At 34.2% G+C, this 22,281-nt stretch overlaps 1 protein-coding gene across 3 annotated transcripts in view; it reads right to left on the bottom strand.

Annotated features, from left to right (window-relative positions):
• Nucleotides 1-22,281, bottom strand: part of LOC106666424 (protein vestigial) — a 120,448-nt gene that overhangs the window by 54,117 nt on the left and 44,050 nt on the right. For all 3 annotated transcript variants that reach the window (XM_024229461.1, XM_014393616.2, XM_014393617.2), the window contains exons 2-3: nt 16,945-17,083; nt 11,228-11,398 (exon numbers count right to left, since the gene is read on the bottom strand). In XM_024229461.1, the coding sequence (XP_024085229.1) occupies nt 11,228-11,398; nt 16,945-17,083 (310 nt within the window). The remainder of the gene's footprint in view (nt 1-11,227; nt 11,399-16,944; nt 17,084-22,281) is intronic.

Genomic DNA, 22,281 nt, shown 5'->3' with positions numbered 1-22,281 from the left:
ATCGTGACCTAGATCCACTCGGACACCAACTTCCCACCTCAACCACACCTTTTGAATTTTCCCTCCTTTTTGCCGTTTTTTCAAATGTCGTGTAAACAATTCGATTCTCGGCGACAAAATGAAATGGCCACGGAGAGCTTTAGTGGCCAAAAAATGGCAAAAAGGAGGAAAATTCAAAAGGTGTGGTTGAGGTGGGAAGTTGGTGTCCGAGTGGAACGAGGTCACGATAGCTCGAGTGGTAGAGCAGCGGCGTATCAAGCCGAAGATTGTGGGTTCGAATCCCGTTCGTCTATTGACTTTTTTATCTCAACCAAGACCTTACATAGAAAGAATAATTAATTGAAAGAAGTAACTTGACAACTAAAACGTAAATGGATTAAATAAATCAATCTCTCTTTCTCACTCTCTCACACACACTCTCTCTCTCTCACTCTCTCACACTCTCTCTTCCTCCGTGTGGTCCGTGGTCCTTACGCGATCAGAATATTTAGCATTTAAATACTTTCTTTAAAAAAAAATAAATTTAGGATTATGAAAAGGTTATATAAGAATATGAGACTTATCAAAGAAAAAAAAGCTTTAAACGTAGACAATAAATTTAGCGTTTTGCAAAATATAAAAAAAAAGAACAAGAAGAGGTTTCCTTCTTTTGTAAATTGCCTTTCATCAGAAACCCTGGACATCGTAAGTCAAGGCGATTGAAAATAAAAGAGTACAAGAACGAGAAAAAAAGTAAAGATGAGGAGGTAAAAACGGACGGTTATGCAAATGCAAATTAGATGCACCCGTCTACATGTGTTCACGGGGCGGGAGTCGACTTTTTCAAAACAAGGCGCTTCTCGGCCCAGGAATGGGAAATCGCCGCCTCGGCGAGATCAGGGATAAATATTACACCCGTAAATACATACGTAAATCACGCGAATCGGAGTCGGGCTTACCGTTTTTTATGATTTATCGGCTCATGACCGTCGGGGCCGGGCTCGTATGGGGAGATTACGAGGATGGACGGACTCTCTCAGAAGACACCGCTGGCGGGGACAATCACACATGACTAAAACACAGCGGGTACATTCGTTTCAAGATATATTTATGTAAATCGCAGGATTGATACACAAGAATTCACAGAAAAATACACAACAGAAACATAACTGTTGGCTTTTTCCTGCTCTCTCTTCTCTCACTCTGTTCCTCTCTCTCTCTCTCTCTCTCTCTCTCTCTCTCTCTCTCTCACTCTGTACCAAATACTCCTTGATATATATGTTCACTAATTCACTTGTTAAATGGTTATTATATAATTATACATTGTTCACTTTTTTTAAACATTTCTTTTATGTACATACTTCAGGATTTTATTTTTATTTACAATTTTTTGTTGTTTTTTAATTGTAGTTATTGTAAGTTGAAATCTTACATTGTTTATAACTCAATAAAGTTTGGTCAGATATATTATATGTTAAATTTAGTAAAAATGGTTAAAGCTAAAAATATGGATATAATATGAATGTTTGTTTGTATTTATTTATTTTCGTAAAACCGAACTTGTTGATTGTAAGAAAGGTCAATATGACATAAATCTGCGAGTATTATAAATAAAGCTTTTCAATTCAATTCAATTTTCTCTCATTATTTCTCTATCTCTCTCTTTCTTAGTGTTGGCATTCTTGGTGACAAATCTCATTGTCACTTTATCATTCTTCAGTTTATTATTTCTCTCTCTCTCTATCTTTCTTTTGTCTCTCACAACTGAATCTTTTTTTTAGATACTCGCACGTCAATTTCTCTCTCTCTCTCTCTCTCTCTGTTTTGTCTCTCACTACTATCAATCTCTCTTTTATAGACTAGCTTTTCATTGTTCTAGAGTTCTGTCTATCTTTTGCTCTTTTTCTCTCACTACTGTGAATCGCTCCTTCACATATTTCACTTTCAATTCTCTCACTCCTATCTCCCACTTTTCTCTTTCACTTTTGCGAGCTTTTATTAATAAAATGTTCATTTCAATTCAATTCTCTTTCCTTTTCTGCCTCCAGTGTCTTAATCGCATTCTCTCTCTCTCTCTCTCTCTCTCTCTCTCTCTCTCTCTCTCTCTCTCTCTCTCTCTCTTTCTCTATTAAAAATTATTTAAAAATAAATTAAAATAAATAATAATTTCAAAATATGTATAAACATCTCCTGTGCCTATCAATCTACATATAGGTTTTATATTATGTCTACATGTAAATTTAACAATATATTTAAAAAATTGTGGTTTATTATGTTTTTTGTTTTTAATGTAAATGTAATAATGTTTTTTTCTCTACCAAATACTCCTAGATATACGTTCACTAACCCACTTGTTAAGTAGTTATTATATAATTATATATTTTTCACTTTTTTCATTTTTTCTTTTATGTACATATTTTTTGTTTATTCACTTTTTTATTGTAGTTATAAGTTGAAATTCTTACATTGTTATAATACAATAAAGTTAGGTCTGATATATTGTATATTACACACTACATTTTAAATTTAGTAAAACTGATAAAATCTAAAAATATGTATTCCATAATCATTTTGTTTGTTTATTTTATATTTATTTTTGTAAAATCAAACTCGTTGACTGTAAGAAAGGTCAACATTACCGAAATCTGTGAGGATAATAAATAAAGCGTTTTAATTCAATTCAATTCTCTATCGTTTAATATTTTCTGTCTGGTTTTAATATCAGAGCTGTATATATTTGTAATTCTTGGGTTACTTCTCAGAAACTAGACAATCATCAAACCCATTTTCCTTTTATTGAATTTTTATCTATGAAAAGAAAATGAGTTTTATGATTGTATCTGAAAAGAAACCCAAGAAATGTAAAACGTCAACAACTGGAAAAGTGGATTAAAAATATATATCCGTTTATATATCTATCTTTTTGTCCGTTTCCATGTTAGTGAAAGCGAATTTATGTATACATAATTCCGGCTTCCAGTCTGTTTTCATTTCATGCTACCAGTTGTCAGTGCTGTGCTAAATCATTATATATGTACTTAAAAAAAAGCATTGCCTCGATCACGAGTGTTTCCCGGTTCCAACCTGTCTGCGATTTACGGAACTGCCGATATCGTCGGACTTCAAACCCGTTGTGAAAGCATCGTAAAACACTCGCGGGCACTCGCTTAAATCAGCGACAGATCTACGGTTGATCCGATCCGCTTCTCCGGTCAAAACTGCCCGTCACGCGAGAAAATCGGTTTTCGTTGGTTCTTGCTGTATAACGGGAGTTTAACAATGTTATTACGGAAAACCGGTTGCTTTGTTCTCCCTTCTATTCATAAAAGGATGCATTTTCAGTTTCAGACCGTATATCTTACCTGCCAATTATTCTAAATCGTTTCCATGTAACCAACATTAATAGTTAAGTCAGCGCCTATACAAACAGGGGAAAAAAAAAAATTGACATGCAAGCTTTATCATTTAAGGATTTAAGTACCAGGGCATACATAGTGACAAAAAGTAGCATCGAAAAAAACAAGAATGGTGATCCCAAATAACGGTAACTGCTTGTATGAAGGAGGGACACTGCAAATGCAAACGAAACTAGATTGCTCTAAAGAGAAACATAAAGGGAAAGAGAGAGAGAGAGAGAGAGAGAGAGAGAGAGAGAGAGAGAGAGAGATTGAAGAAAAATGAAAAATAATTAGGAAAAATTGACAGGTAAAATGAAAAGAGAGTGGGAGAAAAAGAGATAGATAGAAAGAAAAAGGGAAAGACAGAGAGAGAGAGAGAGAGAGAGAGAGAGAGAGAGAGAGAGAGAGAGCGAGCGAGAGAGATTGAGGAAAAATGAAAAGTAGTGAAAATTGACAGGGAAATAGAAAGGAGGGAGAGAGAAAAAGACGTAGATGAATAGAAATAAAAAAGGGGGATAGATAGGTAGAAAGATAGATAGGTAAATGGAGAGAGAGAGAGAGAGAGTAAAAAGGGAGCAGAGGTGGAGAGAGATTGAAGAAAAATGAAAATAAGTAGGAAAAATTGACAGGTTAATTGAAAAGAGGGAGGCAGTAAAAGAGATAAATGAATAGAAATAAAAAGATGGGGAGAGATAGATAGGTAGAAAGAAAGATAGATAGGTAGGTAGGTAGATAGATGGATAGATAGAGATGGAAAGAGAGAAGAGAGGGAGAGGGAGAGGGAGAGGGAGAGAGAGAGAGAGAGAGAGAGAGAGAGTGAGAGGGAGGGAGGGAGAGAGAACTGAAAAAGATCGAAAACTCTGCGAGTATGTAAAACAGAGATTCACTGAAGTGAAAGAAAAAGAAAGAGGGAGAGAGTGAGTGAGGAGTGAGAGAGATAGAAAGTTTCTGTTCGAAATTATTTTTTTACTCAACAGATAATTGTGCAAAATCAAAGACATCCTTGCGGCCATTGTTGTGAAAATATTTTCACTTTTGCAAACATCTATTTAAATTCAATTCAGTGAAAAAAAATGAGATATTCGGCTTGCGTTTTACGAGCGATCATTTACGGTGATTTCTCCATTTGTTTAATTTGTGAGACGTTCCTAGATAAACTGATTTACTCGATCTTAAATGGATGAACAAGAACCTAAAAGGTCCGGTGTGGAATTCCTTGGGCCGCCTTTAATTAGCGCCTCTTAATGTCAACCGTCCGACTCGTAAATACCCGGCCATTTGTACCACCTTTAAAAACCCGGATCTGATTGATATAAATTAAAAACGAGGAGGCCTTGTTAACCACTGTTCACGAGGACTTCGTCGTCTCGGTTGACAAAGAGGGAAAGGAAAGGATATCGTTTCGCTTCCACTGAGAATGACCGAGTGACTTTTAATAAACATTTATATCTGTTTTTTCATTAGTCGCAAATTGTTCTAATTACTATGAAGGTCGACCGGTTGATTAAAAGTTGTCAGTATTTTTAACAGCTCACCTCCGGTCCACATCGTTTCGCCAAATCTCCCAAACTTAATTTTTCACGATTTTTAAGATTTTTACATTAATTGTACAAGTTAATTAAAACCGATTTAATGCGAATTATAGTCACAAAGAGTTTAAACGCCAAAAATAACATAATAAAATAATAAAAAATGTGGGGGCGTCGGTGGCCGCAACGGTTTAGCCGTTGGCACGGCGCTAATCACTGTAAGGTAAAGGTCCCGGGTTCGAATCCACAAATGACCTTTTTATTCAAAAACACCGGCACCCTGAGGGTTAATATGACCTCTGTGTTGCGAACCCTTGTAAAAAATATATAAAAATAATAAAAATTTTGACACGTTGGAACACCAACACCCTATTAATCCCAGCAGCCCCGTCAAATTGATTTATTGCTATGATTAATGTGGGAATATGCGAACGGCTTTTAAGATATTTATTCATTTGGAACAGATTGGAAAAAATCAACTTATAATCTAATTAATAAAATTGATGGTAAAATATAAATTAAACAGGGTTTCGGGATTGCATTATACTCCCGGAAACGTTATTTTTGCTTTAGGTGTAACTGCCGTAAGAAGATTTTCGTAAGACATCGTGTTGATAAATCATCTGTTACGAGGGAAAACATATTATTATCCTTGCATATTATACCCATAATAAGTAATTGGAATAATAAGATTGTAAGACTAGAAGGAAATCTTTGCAGCTGAGGGCTAAACATGAAATGCCTCTGAAGTGGTTGGAGTCGGTAGGGATGCCGTGCTCAAGCAAGGGGAAGATAGTTGGCTTTCCGAAAAATGGTGGTACACTGGTACCACTCCTTGAGAAAGAATGGTGATAAAAAACTGAAGTAGTGTTTCGGTACAGTAGCTGCGGGAAAATTTGAAATAGTCAGACTGAATTCCGTCTAGACCCGAGGCTTTTTGTTATCTACGTTTGGTAAAAATTGTTTAACTATAGAACAAGGACTGTCAAGTTCCTTAAGAGAGACATAAGACAGGAAGATGCAACTGCGAGAAAGAAGAAAAAGGGTTAAGGAGCTAACTTAGAGAAAGGACCAACCCAATCGGAGAGAGAAATTTTGTCAGCATGGCCTGCAATTTTTGCCTTAAACCTATTCGCAGTTGACCAGAATTCCTTTGCATCCTTACAGTGTACTTCAACATCACTCGATCGTAAGGTAAGCTCCTTTTTCTCATTCTTTCTTCTGTCCTCCATTTCCAATGAACTTGAACTATACAGTGTCCTTTTTAGAGGGCACGGTTGAATTTTTCTCGAACCAATGACGCTATCAAAAAAACAAAACGTGTTTAATATTTTTTAGTCTGAGTTGATAGGTAGGAAATAAATTGTCGTTTCCCCAATAGGCGTTTATTTCGTCAGAAACGTTTCGGTCAATTTATTTCCTGCCCATCAACATATTACGGAGTTCCACAAAATTAGGATGGACACTATAACAAAATTTTTTAGTCTAGTTTCAAATTTTTACCTTTCGTTTGGAGAAAAAATATACAGGGTACCATGCCCAGTTTAACTTCAAAATTTCAAAAACGGCCCTTTACATCCTGACACATCATGTTAAAACATGTTTTACTGATTTGGGCCTGAAGTTCCCTGTACAATTTTTTCCAAAAAAGGACAAACTTTGCAAACTAGACTAAAAAATATTAATCGCGTATTTTTTGTTTACCTCATTTGTTCCAGAGAAATTCAGCCATCTAAAAAAGGACACCCAATATTTTGTGAGTTACCCTTTCTTTTATACATCGTTTGTTCGGCTTAACTGTCAGCCTATCTGTCTCTCTAGTATCTATATCAATATCCATCTAGTTATAATAATGTTTCTAAATAAATTAGATAAATAGCTAAGTACTTATCTTATTTAGACATATTCTTACAGTTTGTTGACCAAACCAGTGCGACTGAATAAACAACGTATTAATCAATCAATCTCTCCTCTTTCTCTTTTTCTTTCTTTGTCAATCTATTTTTATTCTTCTTTCTAATTTTCTTGTTTTCTTTTCGCTTAATCTCTGTCTCTCATTCTCTCTATCTATCTAATTACAAGAATTAATGTAGACAGTTAAGTATTGTACTTATCTTATTTAGAAACATCTCTCTCTCCTCACACACACTCTCTCTCTCACTCACGCTCTCTCGTTCTCCCTCTATCGATTAATCGTTGGAAGTAAAAGTAACAAAATTTTACGACTTTAAACAAAACTTTATTCTCTCTATCTATTCATCTTACCTTGACATATGTCCAGCTTTTCTCTCAATTTTGTTACGATATTTCTGTCTGTCTGTCTGTCTCTCTCTCTCTCTCTCTCTCTCTCTCTCTCTCTCTCTCTCTCTCTCTCTCTCTCTCTCTCTCTCTATCTATCTATCTATCTATCTATCTGTCTATCTCTATCTATCTATCTCTATCTATCTACCTATTTTATATTTTTTATTACTACTCTAACCCTTTTGATAGCTATTTTTCTATCCTTCTACTCTCACCCTAAGAACGTCAAAAAAACAATAAATCTTCTGTATCATATCAGAATTTCAGCCAAGATTGAGTCAAGTAGATTTAAATTACTGACTCTAGTGGCGTGTATGCTCAATTTGTCAACAATAAGGAAAAATCCATTATATTTAGTGGTCTATTGACCAAATTATTCTTTCAATTAATTAAGCTTTTTATGTAAGGTTTTGGTTGAAATGAAAAAACAGTGCCAATCCTGCTCGTGGCACTGGCTTTTTCGTTTCAACCAAACCCTTACATAAAAGGATTAATTAATTGAAAAAGAGAAAAATTTCACCAAAGGGTAAACGGACAATTTTTTTTGTTTCTATTTCTCTGTTTGTTGGTTTATGTGAAATCATCACAAAAACGATGTTTCGAATAATCCACCAGTTTCACGAGCTTTTTCCAGTCATGCACTTCTTTATTAAGCGCTTCGCAATAAATCAACGACCCGGCGGTGGTCGAGAACGGATTTAGTACGCTTTCACCACGGATTCGAGATGGAATCGTATGGGAAACGGTAGCCCTTCGCGTTTAAATTGCGCGAATGACTGGAATTCCTTCCAGTTTCAAGTGTTTGATTCGTCCGGGGGCACGGGACGTCGGGCATATTTCACTCCCTCGCCCGGGTCCCCTCTTGTCCCGTGAGGACGGATTCATAAATTCAACGAGGGCCAAATGAGGAATGGAATCCGGGACATCCGAGGCACCCACCACCGGTCTTTGACTAATAATCCCCCACTTCGTTAATAACAAAATTTTGGTGAAACTTCTTAACAAAAGGGTCAAAGTGAACAAGCAGGGATGAAGTTTAAACAAACAATATTGACTGCCACCTGATAAAAACAGGACATCTAGACAAAATTTATGAACGCGTTCTAACATAATCATGTCCACATAACACAAAACCTGGACCCAACAAGTAATTTTTTAATAATAATCACAAACACCAGCACTTTTCTGCGTATGCAAGTTGTACTTAATTTTCTTAAGTGTCCTTAATTTTTTTCACAAACACATGTTTAGATAATTTCTTTCAATTTTGTTCAGTATTTTCTGTATTAGTATTTCAATTTATCTATTTCTCTCCCTATCTACGTATTTATATATCAAATTTTGCTATATTTCTACATTTCAATATTTTTATCAATCTAGCTTTCAAAATATGCCCCTATCTACGTATTTATCCATCTATCTACCCATAGATTTATCTACTTATTTACGTATTTATCTATTTACATATCTATTTTCTATATATGATTATACCTATTTATTTCTATTTCTACGTATCTATTTTTCTCCCTATCTACGCATTTATCTATCAATTTTTTTCAATATTTCTATTCTATCAATAAGTTCATATCTACGAATTTATCCATCTATCTATCCTTATCTACGTATTTATCTATTTACATATTTATTTTCTATTTATGTGTGTATTGATGTACCTATGTATCTATTTTCTCTGTTTCTGCGTATCTCCCTATCTCCCTATTGATCTATCTATCTGTCTATTTATCTACCTATCTATTCATCTATAAATCTATCTATACATCTACCTATCGATCTATTTATCTCCCTATCTACCTACTGATCTATATATCTGTCTATTTATCTACCTATCTATTCATCTATAAATCTATCTATACATCTACCTATCGATCTATTTATCTCCCTATCTACCTACTGATCTATATATCTGTCTATTTATCTACCTATCAATTCATCTACAAATCTATCTATATATCTACCTATCGTTCTATTTATTTTCCTAACCTACACTTTATCTTTATATTGATCCATGTGTCTATCTATCTTTCTATCTACTTATTTATCTATATCTTTATCCATTGATCTTTCTATCTATTTACAAATTTATCTATATACCCAAACATTTTTCCTCGCATCCCTCTCATTTTTATTTATATATACCACTCATCTATTTATCACTTATTCACCTATTTATCTTTCTATATATCTATTTATCTCCCTATCTGCCTATGCTGTAAGTCTACATACTTTATCTTTAAATTAATGTGTGACTATCTATCGATCTGCTTATTTATCTATCTAGATTATATTTTATAATCTATTATATGATATTTATTTACCCATTTATCGTTCTATCTATCGATTTACATATTTGTTTATATATCTAACAAATTTTCTTCATATCCCGCTTTTTTTCGATTCACCTATTTCATTTATATATCTATTTATCTCCATATCTACGGATTTATCTATCTACCTATTTATATATCAATCTTTTTAAATTCATTTATATATTTATACTTCTACCCATACTATATATTTACATATTTTATCTTATTATCAATCTAAATATTGTCTATCCCGATTTACTTGTTTATCTAGTTATCTATCGACTTTATTTATACATATATCTAATATTTAACTAGAAATTCGAACAGTTTTCATCTCACACCACACCCTCTCTCTCTCGGTTTTACTAGTTTGTCTAACTATCGATTATCTCACTATCCAAAGAGGGTTTAGATGGAGAGAGCGCGAGAAAAAGAGAAAAGAAGTACAAGACGAAGAAAAGAAGTCTAAGAAAGATAAAATGTCACAAAATAGAGTTAAAGTTCAAAGAAAAGTAGGCACAAAGAGACGGCAAAGAAAGGGAGCTATCGTGAAAAATGGCAAAAAGGAGGGAAAAATTCAAAAGATGCGGTTGAGATGGTAAGTTGGTATCCGAGTGGAACGAGGTCACGATAGCTCAAGTGGTAGAGCAGTGGCGTATCAAGCCGAAGATCGTGGGTTCGAATCCCGCTCGCGCCATTGACTTTTTTATCTCGACTAAAATCCTTAATTAATTATAATTAATTATTGTATTTGGAAAGAAAAACAGTATTGAGATTGATAAGACTACAGTCTAGAAAAGCAGAAACTCAGCAGGATAGACAGACGCCAACATATACTCTCATTATCAATCATACATTCAGTTTCACGATTGGGCAAAAACCTTTAAAATTTCACTGGATAAAACGGGGCCTTGGAGAGAAAATGCAATGAGCGAAAATTTGCATTATAAAGCAGTCAAGACGGGAAGAGCGGTTTCTCCGAATAGGACCCGGCTTGATTAAACTTCAACTGTAAGTAAGTACGCTCACGCCAACTTTAAATTGACTTTCAACTTCGTAATTAATTTACTATTATTTAATTAAGATTACTCGTTTGTGTTTCGTCCCATATGAAAATGTTTAAAAAGAAATTCTCCTTCATCTCTCTTTCTTTCTATCTATCTAGACACATTCTTCCTATCTAGTGTTTGTTTTTCTCTCTTTCTTTCTCTTTTTCATTGAATCCCAGGAAAATAAAAATAAAAATAGACGACGATCGAATAGTACTAAAATGATCTAAAATAATCTGATTTTAAGAGAAATATATTAACTTGATTTGCATAAGAAATTTTTCCTTATAAAGCGGAATAATAAAACAAGAAAGGGCTTAAATAAAAGAACAATCAGTACCATTTTATAAGTCACGACGCCGTTGTTTTTGTCTCAGGACCTTGGTGAACAGATAAATATATTTTTTATCTCGTCGATGCACTAAGCATTAGGCACATTACGCAAATCTTTACGAGGCGTAAAAGTAAGCATGAAACGGTCGCCGTCCTAGGATTTTAATCTACTCATATCTGAGCTTAGCCGAAACGAGGGGAATCCAATAAAGCGGACGACTTCGCCTGAACTTTACGATAGTTTAATGCCCCGAGTGCAACTGGGGCCGAATCGTAAAGTCTGAGAGCTTTTATTAAACGTGCCCACTGACCTTTCGAGGATGTCGGGGGCTTCGTGTCGGTGCTTAGCGCCCGGGTGAAGTGCTCGTCGACGACGGCGGCCACATCGCCGGTGTAGTGGGTGAAGACGACGCAGTTCGCTGACACGTACTGCGCCCTGCTGCTTCCGCCGCTTTCTTCTTCCTCGTCAGTGTAGACCGATCCTGCAAACCCATAAAACACAATATTAATCAATAAATATATATAAAAAAAGCCACAATTACAACAGTTATTCATTGGAAGAAAGAAACAAAAAACAGATAAGGGACGCAATTTGAAAGGATGTCTATCTTATATCCTTACTTTAAAACTGGTAATCATAGTCATATTGGTATGTCTTAACTTGAGAGAGAGGGAGAGAGNAGAGAGAGAGAGAGAGAGAGAGAGAGAGAGAGAGAGAGAGAGAGAGAGAGAGAAAGAGGCCTAAAGAGATACTCAGAGTAAGCGAAAGAAAGTCATTTCATTTTTACTTGGAAGAAGTAGTAGCAATAAGTATGAAAAACAGCGAGTAAAGATGTCCCAGTATAGTCAGGTATGTTTAAAAAACGTTCACTGGACAAAATTAGCGTTGGAGAAAACAACAGATTCAAGACAGCAAAAACGAAGGGAATGGTCAAGAAAATCAGTGAAAATACTAGATTTATTGGTACAAACTTTTGTTTACAATTATTTACAAATCAAAAACTATATTTATTTATTCTAATTAACCAATTATTTTCAAAAACATTAGGTGGAAAAACAAAGGAAGTGTAAAAGAAGGAATAACTTTATTCCTAACTGTCACAGAATAGGTGAGGGTTAAAAGTCATAAAGAAATAAAGAAAGGTAGGCAGAAAGTGATGTGCATGGAGAGAGTAGCAATAAAAAGGAAATAAATGATGATAGAAATGATAGAAATATTTATAGATAGATAGACAGTGAGAGAGGGTGTGAGAGAGAGAGAGGGGGGATGTGCAAAAGAGAATATTCTAACAGTTCGACATCTTCACAAATGTTTTCATCAATAAATAACAGAAATGATTGTTAATCATCACATGTATTGAATTATTCAGAATCTATCTCCTAGTCTTCAATCATTTAAATGCATCTGAATATATAAATAAAATTTAGGGGAAAAATTACTATTATGATACTTGGGCTAGGTTGATTCCCTTTGGTTTTATGACGCAAAAAATATTTTATGGGACGATTTCATTTTATAGGTTTGCCAACACTCCTCATGGTGGATAGACCAGATCACCACAAGTGGATATAATTTTAGGGTCCGGTCTGTCATTATTCATGCAATTTCGGATAGGTGTCAAACCTTATGCGAAAAGAACAGCTTATTCGTTTAAGCTGTTTTTTAATTGAATTTTGGTCGAATAAAAGTTTTGTCATGAAAATAGTTGAAAAATTGCGTTTATCTGTCAGTCCAAGCTAAATCTTAAAGAGAAAAATCTCCTAGTGTTAAAAAAATAATTAAAACACTATTCACGTTCCGATTATAATTATAACATTCAGGAACAATTGAGACGGCACGAAACTTGGCACAGCCCTCGTCCTCTAACAGGTCGTAAATCCATAACATTTTAAACAAGGCATGAAAATCCTGTGAAGATAATTAACGGTTATTTACGGGAGACAGAGGAGGAAATAAGGTTTTCACTAAACATCCCAGGGACTGGTGGCAGTAAATAAAACAGGGGAACCATAATAAATTTGATTTAAACCTTCTCCCGGTCCTGGGATGAAAGAGAATGACAATCGCGGAAGGGGGGACTTTGGCAGAACTTCTGACAGGTCGTGACCCCTTGAGCATGACAGTCATAAATCAATATATTACAAAATTATTTGTGTATTTTTCACAAACAGTTTGTTTTTTGTCTAATTAAGGAGTTTTAATGCCACAAAGGTATTATGGTCTGATTTATGTATTTTTATGTGCACTCATGCCTATGATTCTTTTGTAAATAAAGTGTGCTTTTTTTCATACTGTGCGATTGGGTAATAAAGCTATTTAAAATTTTTTATTAATATTTAATACTTGCGTAAAACGAAAGACACCCATTTGTTATACTTTGCAGTAAGACTTATCACCATGTCATTGAAACAGAAAAAAATGACTAGTAATAAAATTCCTTAAGCCGAATCCGCCTAATTGGGCCGAGAAAAAGCCGATACATTTTCTTAAGTCAATTAAAACATGTTTGTTAAATTATAACGAATTCCTCAGGATGCTCCGCTAATGAGCGAAGCGAGAACAAGCCCGAAAAACGGCCCTGGCAGCTGCCCCTATCCCGAGCACAAGTCCTCAGATAAGCACCGGTGAGAGGTAATTGATGAAATGCACGTGGTCCGGAGGAAGATGGGTGACGTTAGATAAAGTCGTAGGTCTGTACAATAACCCATAATGCAGGATGTAAAATTGGGATCTGTTCCTCATTTGTGGATATTTCAATAAGCTACTCCTGTATTAGTATGGATTCATCTGTGTTTGGGATCTGAGTTTGTCCACGAGCAAAAGGGTTCAACACCCAGTCGGGAATATCCAAGTGAAGAATATCTTCAAATCTTTGGTTCAGGTCTGTATGAAGAGCCGTTAAGTGTTGACAGTAAGCAAGCAAATCTTCATCTCTAATTTGCAATTTCGAAAGATTTGGAAACTGAGATCATTCTCCTCTTCCCAAGTTTTTTTGTAAAGAAAAAGTCTCGCAATAAACGCAGATATTACGCTTTTAGTTTTGATTAAATTTAATTGGTCACCTTGTAGTATCAAATTAGCTTCGTTAAATTTGGCAAATAAATCAGACATATAGTCAATCAAAACAAATATATCATTTTTTGAGCTAATTAAATTGTGTCGCAAATCAGTGTCTTTGGTTTCCAGGAATTCCAACACTGAATCAAAGAGCGCATAAAATCGATTTAAACATGCACTTTTCGATAACCAACTTACTTCTGTTTTATATTATGTTATTTTATATTATTATTTATATTATATTATATTAAACCCTTCGCGGACCCCCTGACGTTGTTCAGAGACCCCCAAATCAATTTTAATTTTCCACGGACCCTCTCAATGATACCGGGGACCCCTGGGAGTCCGTAGGGACCACTTTGGGAACCACTGAACTAGTACAAAAAAAAATATGTGATTGTTAAAGAGATTTGGAAAACCTCGATATGAAATTAATTCTTCTCCAAATGATCCGTCCAACGGTCTTTAAAGATGAAAATAACCCTTCATTCTTCAATGCAACATCAAACGGACAGTACACAAGAACTAGCTACACTACCTAAATCTTCAGCAACAGAAATAATAGTTACATTGCTATTACCGAATCAATAATGAAAATCCAAATATGTCTTAGTATTGACTGCATTAATTATTTCAATTAATTATACTTTTTCATCACAACCAAGACCTTAGATAAAAAGTATAATTAATTGAAATAATAATATTGTTTTATTGTTATTTACCTCTTATTGCTCTCTCTCTCTCTCTCTCTCTCTCTCTCTCTCTCTCTCTCTCTCTCGGTCACTCTCACTCTCACTCTCTCACTCTCTCTCTTTCTCTTTCTATCTCTCTTATTTATCATGTTTGGCTGCTGTTTCACTTTTTTTGTTTCTGCAGTTATTAATTAAATAAAACGTTTAATCAATATCTATTTATCACTCTCTCTCTCTCTCTCTCCCTCTCTCTCTCTCTCTCTCTTACTTTCTCTCTCTCTCTCTGCTCTCTTACTTTCTCTCTCTCTGCAGCTATCTCACTCTATACAGTAATGATCATTTCTACCTACGTTTGCTTCCTTTGCTACTGCAATTTTGTACAAATCAGTTCATTAGTCTTTCAAATAGCCTGTCCTTTGAAGGAAAAAGAAACCATCAAGGGTACGTCTAAACTGACAGATTTACCTACATTTTCAAAAAGAAGAAAAGGCTTTGTGACAAATATCAAATAGTCGTTAAGTTAACAAAAATAATATAATTGTGAAAGCTTGTTAGTAGGACATGGATTACAGTATCTCTTATTGTCCTCGCCCTCACTCTAGTTGGCGTTAGGCCAGATGCTACTTCCATTTCTACCAAAAGGGTAAACGTTTTTCATCCACATTTTCATTAAGATGTTTTATTTCTAACAAAGGTTAAAAGTAATCGGACTGTCTTCGACCTTGCGCTCCGCGACCATTGTTGATCTATTGTGCAATTTCCATTTTTGGCTTTTCCTCTCTTAAGAGTAGGAATCTCAGCTTGCATAGGCCTTCGCACCAACAGAAGAAATGATCCGCTTTTTCTTGATAATGTGTATATACTTATTTCTGCTCCTTCGAGTCTATACATGTGCCTCTCGAATCTGCAAGGTCCAGCAAGCAGTATACTATCAACCTAGTCGTAACACTTCCTTGGCTTAATAGATAGATAGATTAATACTGTATTTCAGGAATAGCTATTACAGGGGGGAGCCAAATGGCAAAATAAATATATATACATCATTAAAGATATCTTCCAACTTAAAATAACATGACACTATTTACAAAAGTAATTAATAATAATAATAGCATGTAAGAACTAATCAAAATACATCATCAAAAGCATGGCGCCTAACTTAAAATCAATAATTACATGACGCAACAATAAAACATCATTCATTGACAATAAAAGCTCTCAATTTAAGTGCTTCATAAACCAAATTAAACACATCAATTGCATGGTTTTTTGCTTCAAATTTTAGCAAGAACTCAAGTTTGTCTAAATTGTTACTATTTACACATGTATCTTTGTACTTCTTTAAATAAAAGGATTTTTGAGGTTGGTAAATTGGACAATTTAAAAATATATTTTCCAAGTTCTCTTCAAACAATTTACACAAAGAGCACGTTGATTGTGTGTCCATTAAATATTTGAGCCCATTTACAAAAAAATTGATTTCCTTAGTACTAGACAGCCTTAGTTGTATAAGTAATCTTTGCTTATTTATTGACAAATTTAGTTGTAAATAATTTTCACATGTATACAAGGAGCTGATTTTTCTATAAAAAGGGTTAAATTTTGAGTTTAGCACCTTTTCTATGTCTATTGAGTAGAGATTATTTTTCCACTTCGACAAAATACGGTCTTTTTCGCGTTTTAGCATTCAGGGTCGCAAAAGCACATCTTGTTACAACCTAGCCAATCACTAACTTTTGCAATTGATAGAAACAGTCCCTATAATTTACTTCTAAATCATATGCCGATGAATTGGTTTTACGGAAGACATCATGAACCTTGGCTTAATAGTTCTACCTTTATTTTCTTGATCCTATGGTGAATTTTTCGCATGGATCGGTCCTGGGATACATTTCCTTGACTTTTAAACTAATTTTCTGTTTGATGTACGGTTTTGGCCATTTAGTATGCCATTAAACCCACGCACACTACAAGTACTTATCTTTCAAAATATCCTAAAACAAGGTTTTAATGGAAAAACATAAGGGTGGATGTCTACCTATTCTTGCTGGTTTTTAGTCAGAGCTTGTTGGATCACTGAGTCCTCATATTTAAAAAATCTGACATTTTAGTTACATTTTTAACGTAAAATGTATTTATTTTAATGATTGCCATAGATTGACAGGAAGTTAAGGAACAACTTGTTGATAATTTGAAGATGACAAACTTCAGAAAGATTCAGGGTTTTAATTTTTTAAAAATTAATCTTATTATTTATTAATAATAATTTGTAGTATATTACGGTGCGGTTGAGGGCTGGGAGGGCTGGCGCTCGCCCTGGGGGTGTAGAACTGCCTGGGCTCCGGGTCGCTACTTCCCCCGCCTGCGTCTTCTACGCTTCCGCTTACTCTCCCGCTGCTGCTGCTTCCACCACCGATCACCTGGCATACGAAAACCACAAAAATTAATAACAAGTTAAAAAAAACTCATGAGTAAGTTTGGTTAAACAGGAAAAATCTATATATGAGGTAACATGCTCGATGCTTAGGAAGAGCAAGAAGCGAGGTTAGGCGCATCCAAGGCTCGAACATAATCTAATAGAAAAATAAAGTAAAAGTGGAACTGTATATTGGTTTGTTAGGTTTAAAAGTGGAAAAATTTCCACTTGATGTCCTTCGTACTTTAAACCATGTTTAATTGTATCTTGTACACTTATTTATTATCATTACTTAATTATTATAATTAGACAAAATAAATTGATAATTGTGAGAGAAATTAAAACGATAAACAAGCCTGAGGACCGCAGGTGTAAGTAATTGCCGAAAAGCGACAAAACATAGAACGACCAAAATGTCAAGAAAACGATGGATCGTAAGATGTATCCGGTCCGATAAATCATTTATCAATTTTAAAGCCTCAGTGGGATCTATTTTTCCACCAAGAACCGTCTAACAAAGAAATAGAACATCACTTTGCCCTTAACTGAATTATTAATTAATAATTTCGCAATGTATACTGAAAACTTTGTCGTCCTTATAACGATGTAATTCTGTGACTAGTTTTTCTATTTATTCTAGATTTAAACATTCACGTCCTGCAGCAATTCGGAAAAATGAAAAAAGCCTTAGATTATTATCTTTTAAACATTAGAATTGATTAATTATTATCTAAATTTATTTTAAAGCTATTTATTAGATTACAATTAATTAAGGTTTTTAGTTGAGATGAAAAACCTTAATTAATTGTAATGTATTAATTGGTCAAGCGGACCACGAAATTAGTGAAGCTATTTATTAGGTTTATGCTAAAACTTTTCAGGCTTTCGATTTTTTAAAATTTCTTTCGACATTACTATTATCATAAAATATTTGGTCTTTACTTATTGGATATTTTCTCGGGAATGACAAGTTAGTTTAATTTGCCAATTTGTCCATGACATTTTTTTTTGCAACTTCCTAAACGTTTTAAGAAATATTTTTCACCTTGGAAAGAGTCGGCTTTTTTTCTTTGAAACGCCTGTTTATTAAAGGCGGTGCAATTACACCTGTTCTGGAATTCACTGCACTAAAAGGCAAAGTTAATTATGCCATTGGATACTTGCTAGAAGAATTAATTTATGCCGAATACAATTACTGGGCCTGAGGTCGAAACCGGGGCCTTGGTATCATGTCTGTCCATCTGGCTTCCTGCCGTAGAAACGGTGGCAAGGCACGCGAGCAGGACTTTGAAATGTAAAAACATCGAGTTTCTTGAGGTCTTTTTTATATTATTATTGAGCGCCGTTTAATAAAACTTACGGTGAAAACTCGGCCAAATTATTCACCGCAGGAAAGGCCGAGGAAAGGCCGAGGAATTGGGCTTTTTGAGAACCGACGACAGCGAGTTATAACGAAAAGTGGACAAATTGAGAAGGTTAGCGTAGAATAATCGAATAGAATAAAATTGCCAAATTTTGACGGTTTTTCACCTTTCTGGCCATAAAATGTAGTTAATTTTCTGAAAAAATTTGAATCTCACTTTGTCCACTTTTGATTATAACTCGCTATAGTCGGTTCTCAAAAATGTAGGTAGCACCTTTCAAATAAAAATGACAATGGATATGGCTAAAGGACGTAATGTACCCTTGAAAATACATTCTTTCTAAACATATCGATGTTATAAAATATATTTCAATTAAAAAGCCCTAAACTTGTTGTATGCTTACAAGTTAAAATTTTAGTTAACATTCAGAAAACCTTCAAGAACTTTGGTATTCTTTCCCAATACTTGTTCTTCCCAATTTGTCCACATTTGACAGTTCTTATGAAAAAGTTCCAAAACATTTTAAATACGAAAGACAATGGGTATGGCTAATTATACGAAATGTATCCTTCAAAATAATACCACCAAAAATGTCGATATTATAAAATATATTTCAAGAATAATTTACTAAAATTGTCCAATGCCAAAAGCTGAAAATTGTAAAAATCGTCCAATTTCGACAGATTTAGCCTTTTTTAAATATAAAATCTACCCAATAAAATGATCAAATTTCTTAAAAGCTATCATAATCTAGCGAGGAATTAAAAAACTACACTTGATAGATAAAATCTTCAAAAGTTCTACAGTTATTCAGAACCAACTCGCTACGAACGGGATTCGAACCCACGACCTTCGGCTAAATACTCTGACACTAACTTCCCATCTCAGCCCAACCTTTCGAATTTTCCCGCCTTTTTACCATTTTTCAAATATCGTGTAACCTATTTGATTCTCGGTGGCAAATGAAATGTCCACGGAGAGCTTTAGTGAAGATATACTTCATTTAACTTTTAAATTCATTACATTTCGTGGTCCGATTGACCAAATAACTTCTTTCAATAAATTATTCTTTATGTAAGGTATTGGTTGAGATAAAGAAGAAGGAAGATTATAGTCAAATAAATATAACAGTAAATATGACAAAAATGCCTTCTTTAAAATATGACAAAAAATCATTACAAATTATCTAAAAAGGAAACCTGAATTTATCATGTACGTACGAGGTTTATAAACTTTGGATGTCTGGCTGTTCCAAGAGAAAATTCCTTGAGTTTTCCTACCTTATTAATTGAAAATTGTCAAATTTTGACAGTTTTCGCTTATACTTACGATAAAGTTTACCAAACAGAGAATTATCGACAGCAATGATTAAAAAATTGATGATTGGAAACAGGTATATGGTCCAAAATGAAGTAGTAGTAACGTTTTTACCAAGCTTTCGGTTTTTTATTAATTATTTTTAAATAATTATTTTAATGGCATAGGGTCATAATAAAACAATGCAATGAACTTAAATACTTAGTTAGAAAACATTAGGGGAATAGGGGATAGGGGTAAAACAGGAGGCCAAGGGCCTTTGCACCTCTGCTTCAATAGATCTATTGTGCTCTCCTGTTTTATTTTATAATTCACTAGCCAGCTTCAGGTTGTTAATCAACCTCCTAGCCTTGACAGCGGCTTCTTAGTGAGGAGCTTGTCCTAGTTGCAATAACATGCACCTAGATAGACTTTCACAGAAAACATAAAATGTGTTCTGCAGTCTCCTCCTCTTCCTGGCAGTATCTGCACAATGTTTCTTTCACTCTTATCAGGTCAGGAGTCCAACCAGAATCCTGGCTCGGGGAAAATAAAATTAATAAAAATAGAAATAAAAGTGGCCCGTTCAGGTACTTCGGTCATTTTTTGGTCTTATGTTTTTACTTCATACAATAATAACTATAATTAATAAATATTATTTACATTAAATCGTAACCGTGACTAGATGCAATTTTGTAAAAGAGGTATCCTTCCAGTTGTATCGGTTAATTGGATTATTCCTCGTTCTAATCTAGTTCCGGAATCCGTTATAAATAACGGAAAAATGGCAAAAAGGAGGGAAAATTTGAAAAGTGGGTAGAGATGGGTAGTTGGTATCCGAGTGGATCGAAGTCACGATAGCTCGAGTGGTTAGAGCAGCGGAGTATTGAGCCGAAGGTCGTGGGTTCGAATCCTGCTCGTGACACTAGCTTTTTCTTTCAATCAAAACCTTACATAAAAAGATTAATTAATTGAAAGAAGTAATTTGGTCAATAGACCGCTAAATATAGTGGATTTAATAAATAACAATATGTATTTGAAATAATCTTTTTTTTTAATTTTCTAATTATTTTGTATTTAGTAAGGGATGAATAAATATATACATATAACCAAGTTTTTGGCGCTGATTTTTAAAATGTAGTTCAATCTCAGTATCACAGAATTCCGCTATCAATAATACCAAAATTATTGGGATCTGTTTTTAAGTACAGTTATTATCGTTAGTGTATACATGTATTATTTCTTTCAACTCGACTCCCTAGATTTCTTTCAATTTCTACAACTGTGTTTTTATTGCTGACTGTGTTTGGATAAAGCTGTGTCTAGCCTCTCGATATTTTTTTCATAATATTTATGTTGCCTCATCACAAGGTCCACAATCATAACTCCACCAAGGTATTGCTTGGTTTGGCCCTAGTAGGTCATAGGACAGTCTTTACACTTAACACAATATTAAATATTCGACTTCTTTAGTAGTGGATCTTTTATGAGCATTAATAAACTCCATCCAATTTTGTTGTTAAATTTATCCACTAGTTTTATATTCTCACATTTTGATTCTAGTAAGTTTTAATTTTCTTGAGTCATTACCAGCAAAAGTAATGTGAATAATGTGGGAATTTTTTTCCGACATAGCAGAGTTTGGTGGTGTAATGGTGTCCATTAGTTGGTTTAATAGCCTATTGATTAGAGACAAGGAGTGCCCATTATTTTTGAAAATATGAAAATCACGGTCGATGACGTTATAACCCACATTGATCTTCATTTGAAATGAATTTAATGATGAGAAACGTAATAACCTATTAAATCCATTATATTTAGTGGTCTATTGACCAAATTACTTCTTTCAAGAATTCAAGAATAAATTATTCTTTTTATGTAAGGTTTTGGTTGAAATGAAAAAGTCAGTGCCACGAGCGGGATGAAAAATGGCAAAAAGGAGGGAAAATTCGAAAGGTAGGTTGAGATGGGAGATTTGGCCGAAGTCACGATAGCTCAAGTGGTAGAGCAGCGGCGTATTTAACCGAAGGTCGTGGGTTCGAATCCCGTTCGTAGCACTGACTTGACTTGACACTGAAAACCTTACATAAAAATAATAAATAATAATCTATCTTTATTTGTCGGTTTGTAGTTACTATTTGTCACTAAGTTCCATTGTTCCCTATTACCATTACATCTAAGAAATAGGAGCTGTCCTTCTACTTCAATTTCATATTTAAATTGTAGTACTGGATGGTACGAGTTAAAAGCATCTTGTATCATTTCCAAATCTAACTTTTTCATTATCAGTAGAAGTTCGTCCACATATTTTTAAATCAATTTTATGACGAAATTGAAATTTAATTGTATCCAATCCGGCAGTATGTCATTCATAACCAGGTCTGAAATAATAAAGTTTATTAAGGTTTCTGAAAACCTTCTGAGTCTATTTACAAATCTAAGTTATTAAAATTATTATAATAAGATGTGATATATAATTTTTTAAAGACATTATTTTTTAATCTGAAAACATAGTGTTGCTTTAAATTCAAAAAATCTACAT

This window comes from Cimex lectularius, unplaced genomic scaffold, assembly GCF_000648675.2.
Source record: "Cimex lectularius strain Harlan isolate CLEC.00 unplaced genomic scaffold, Clec_2.1 scaffold236, whole genome shotgun sequence".
Lineage (NCBI taxonomy): Eukaryota > Metazoa > Arthropoda > Insecta > Hemiptera > Cimicidae > Cimex > Cimex lectularius.
This window is presented reverse-complemented; position numbering and strand designations above follow the sequence as displayed.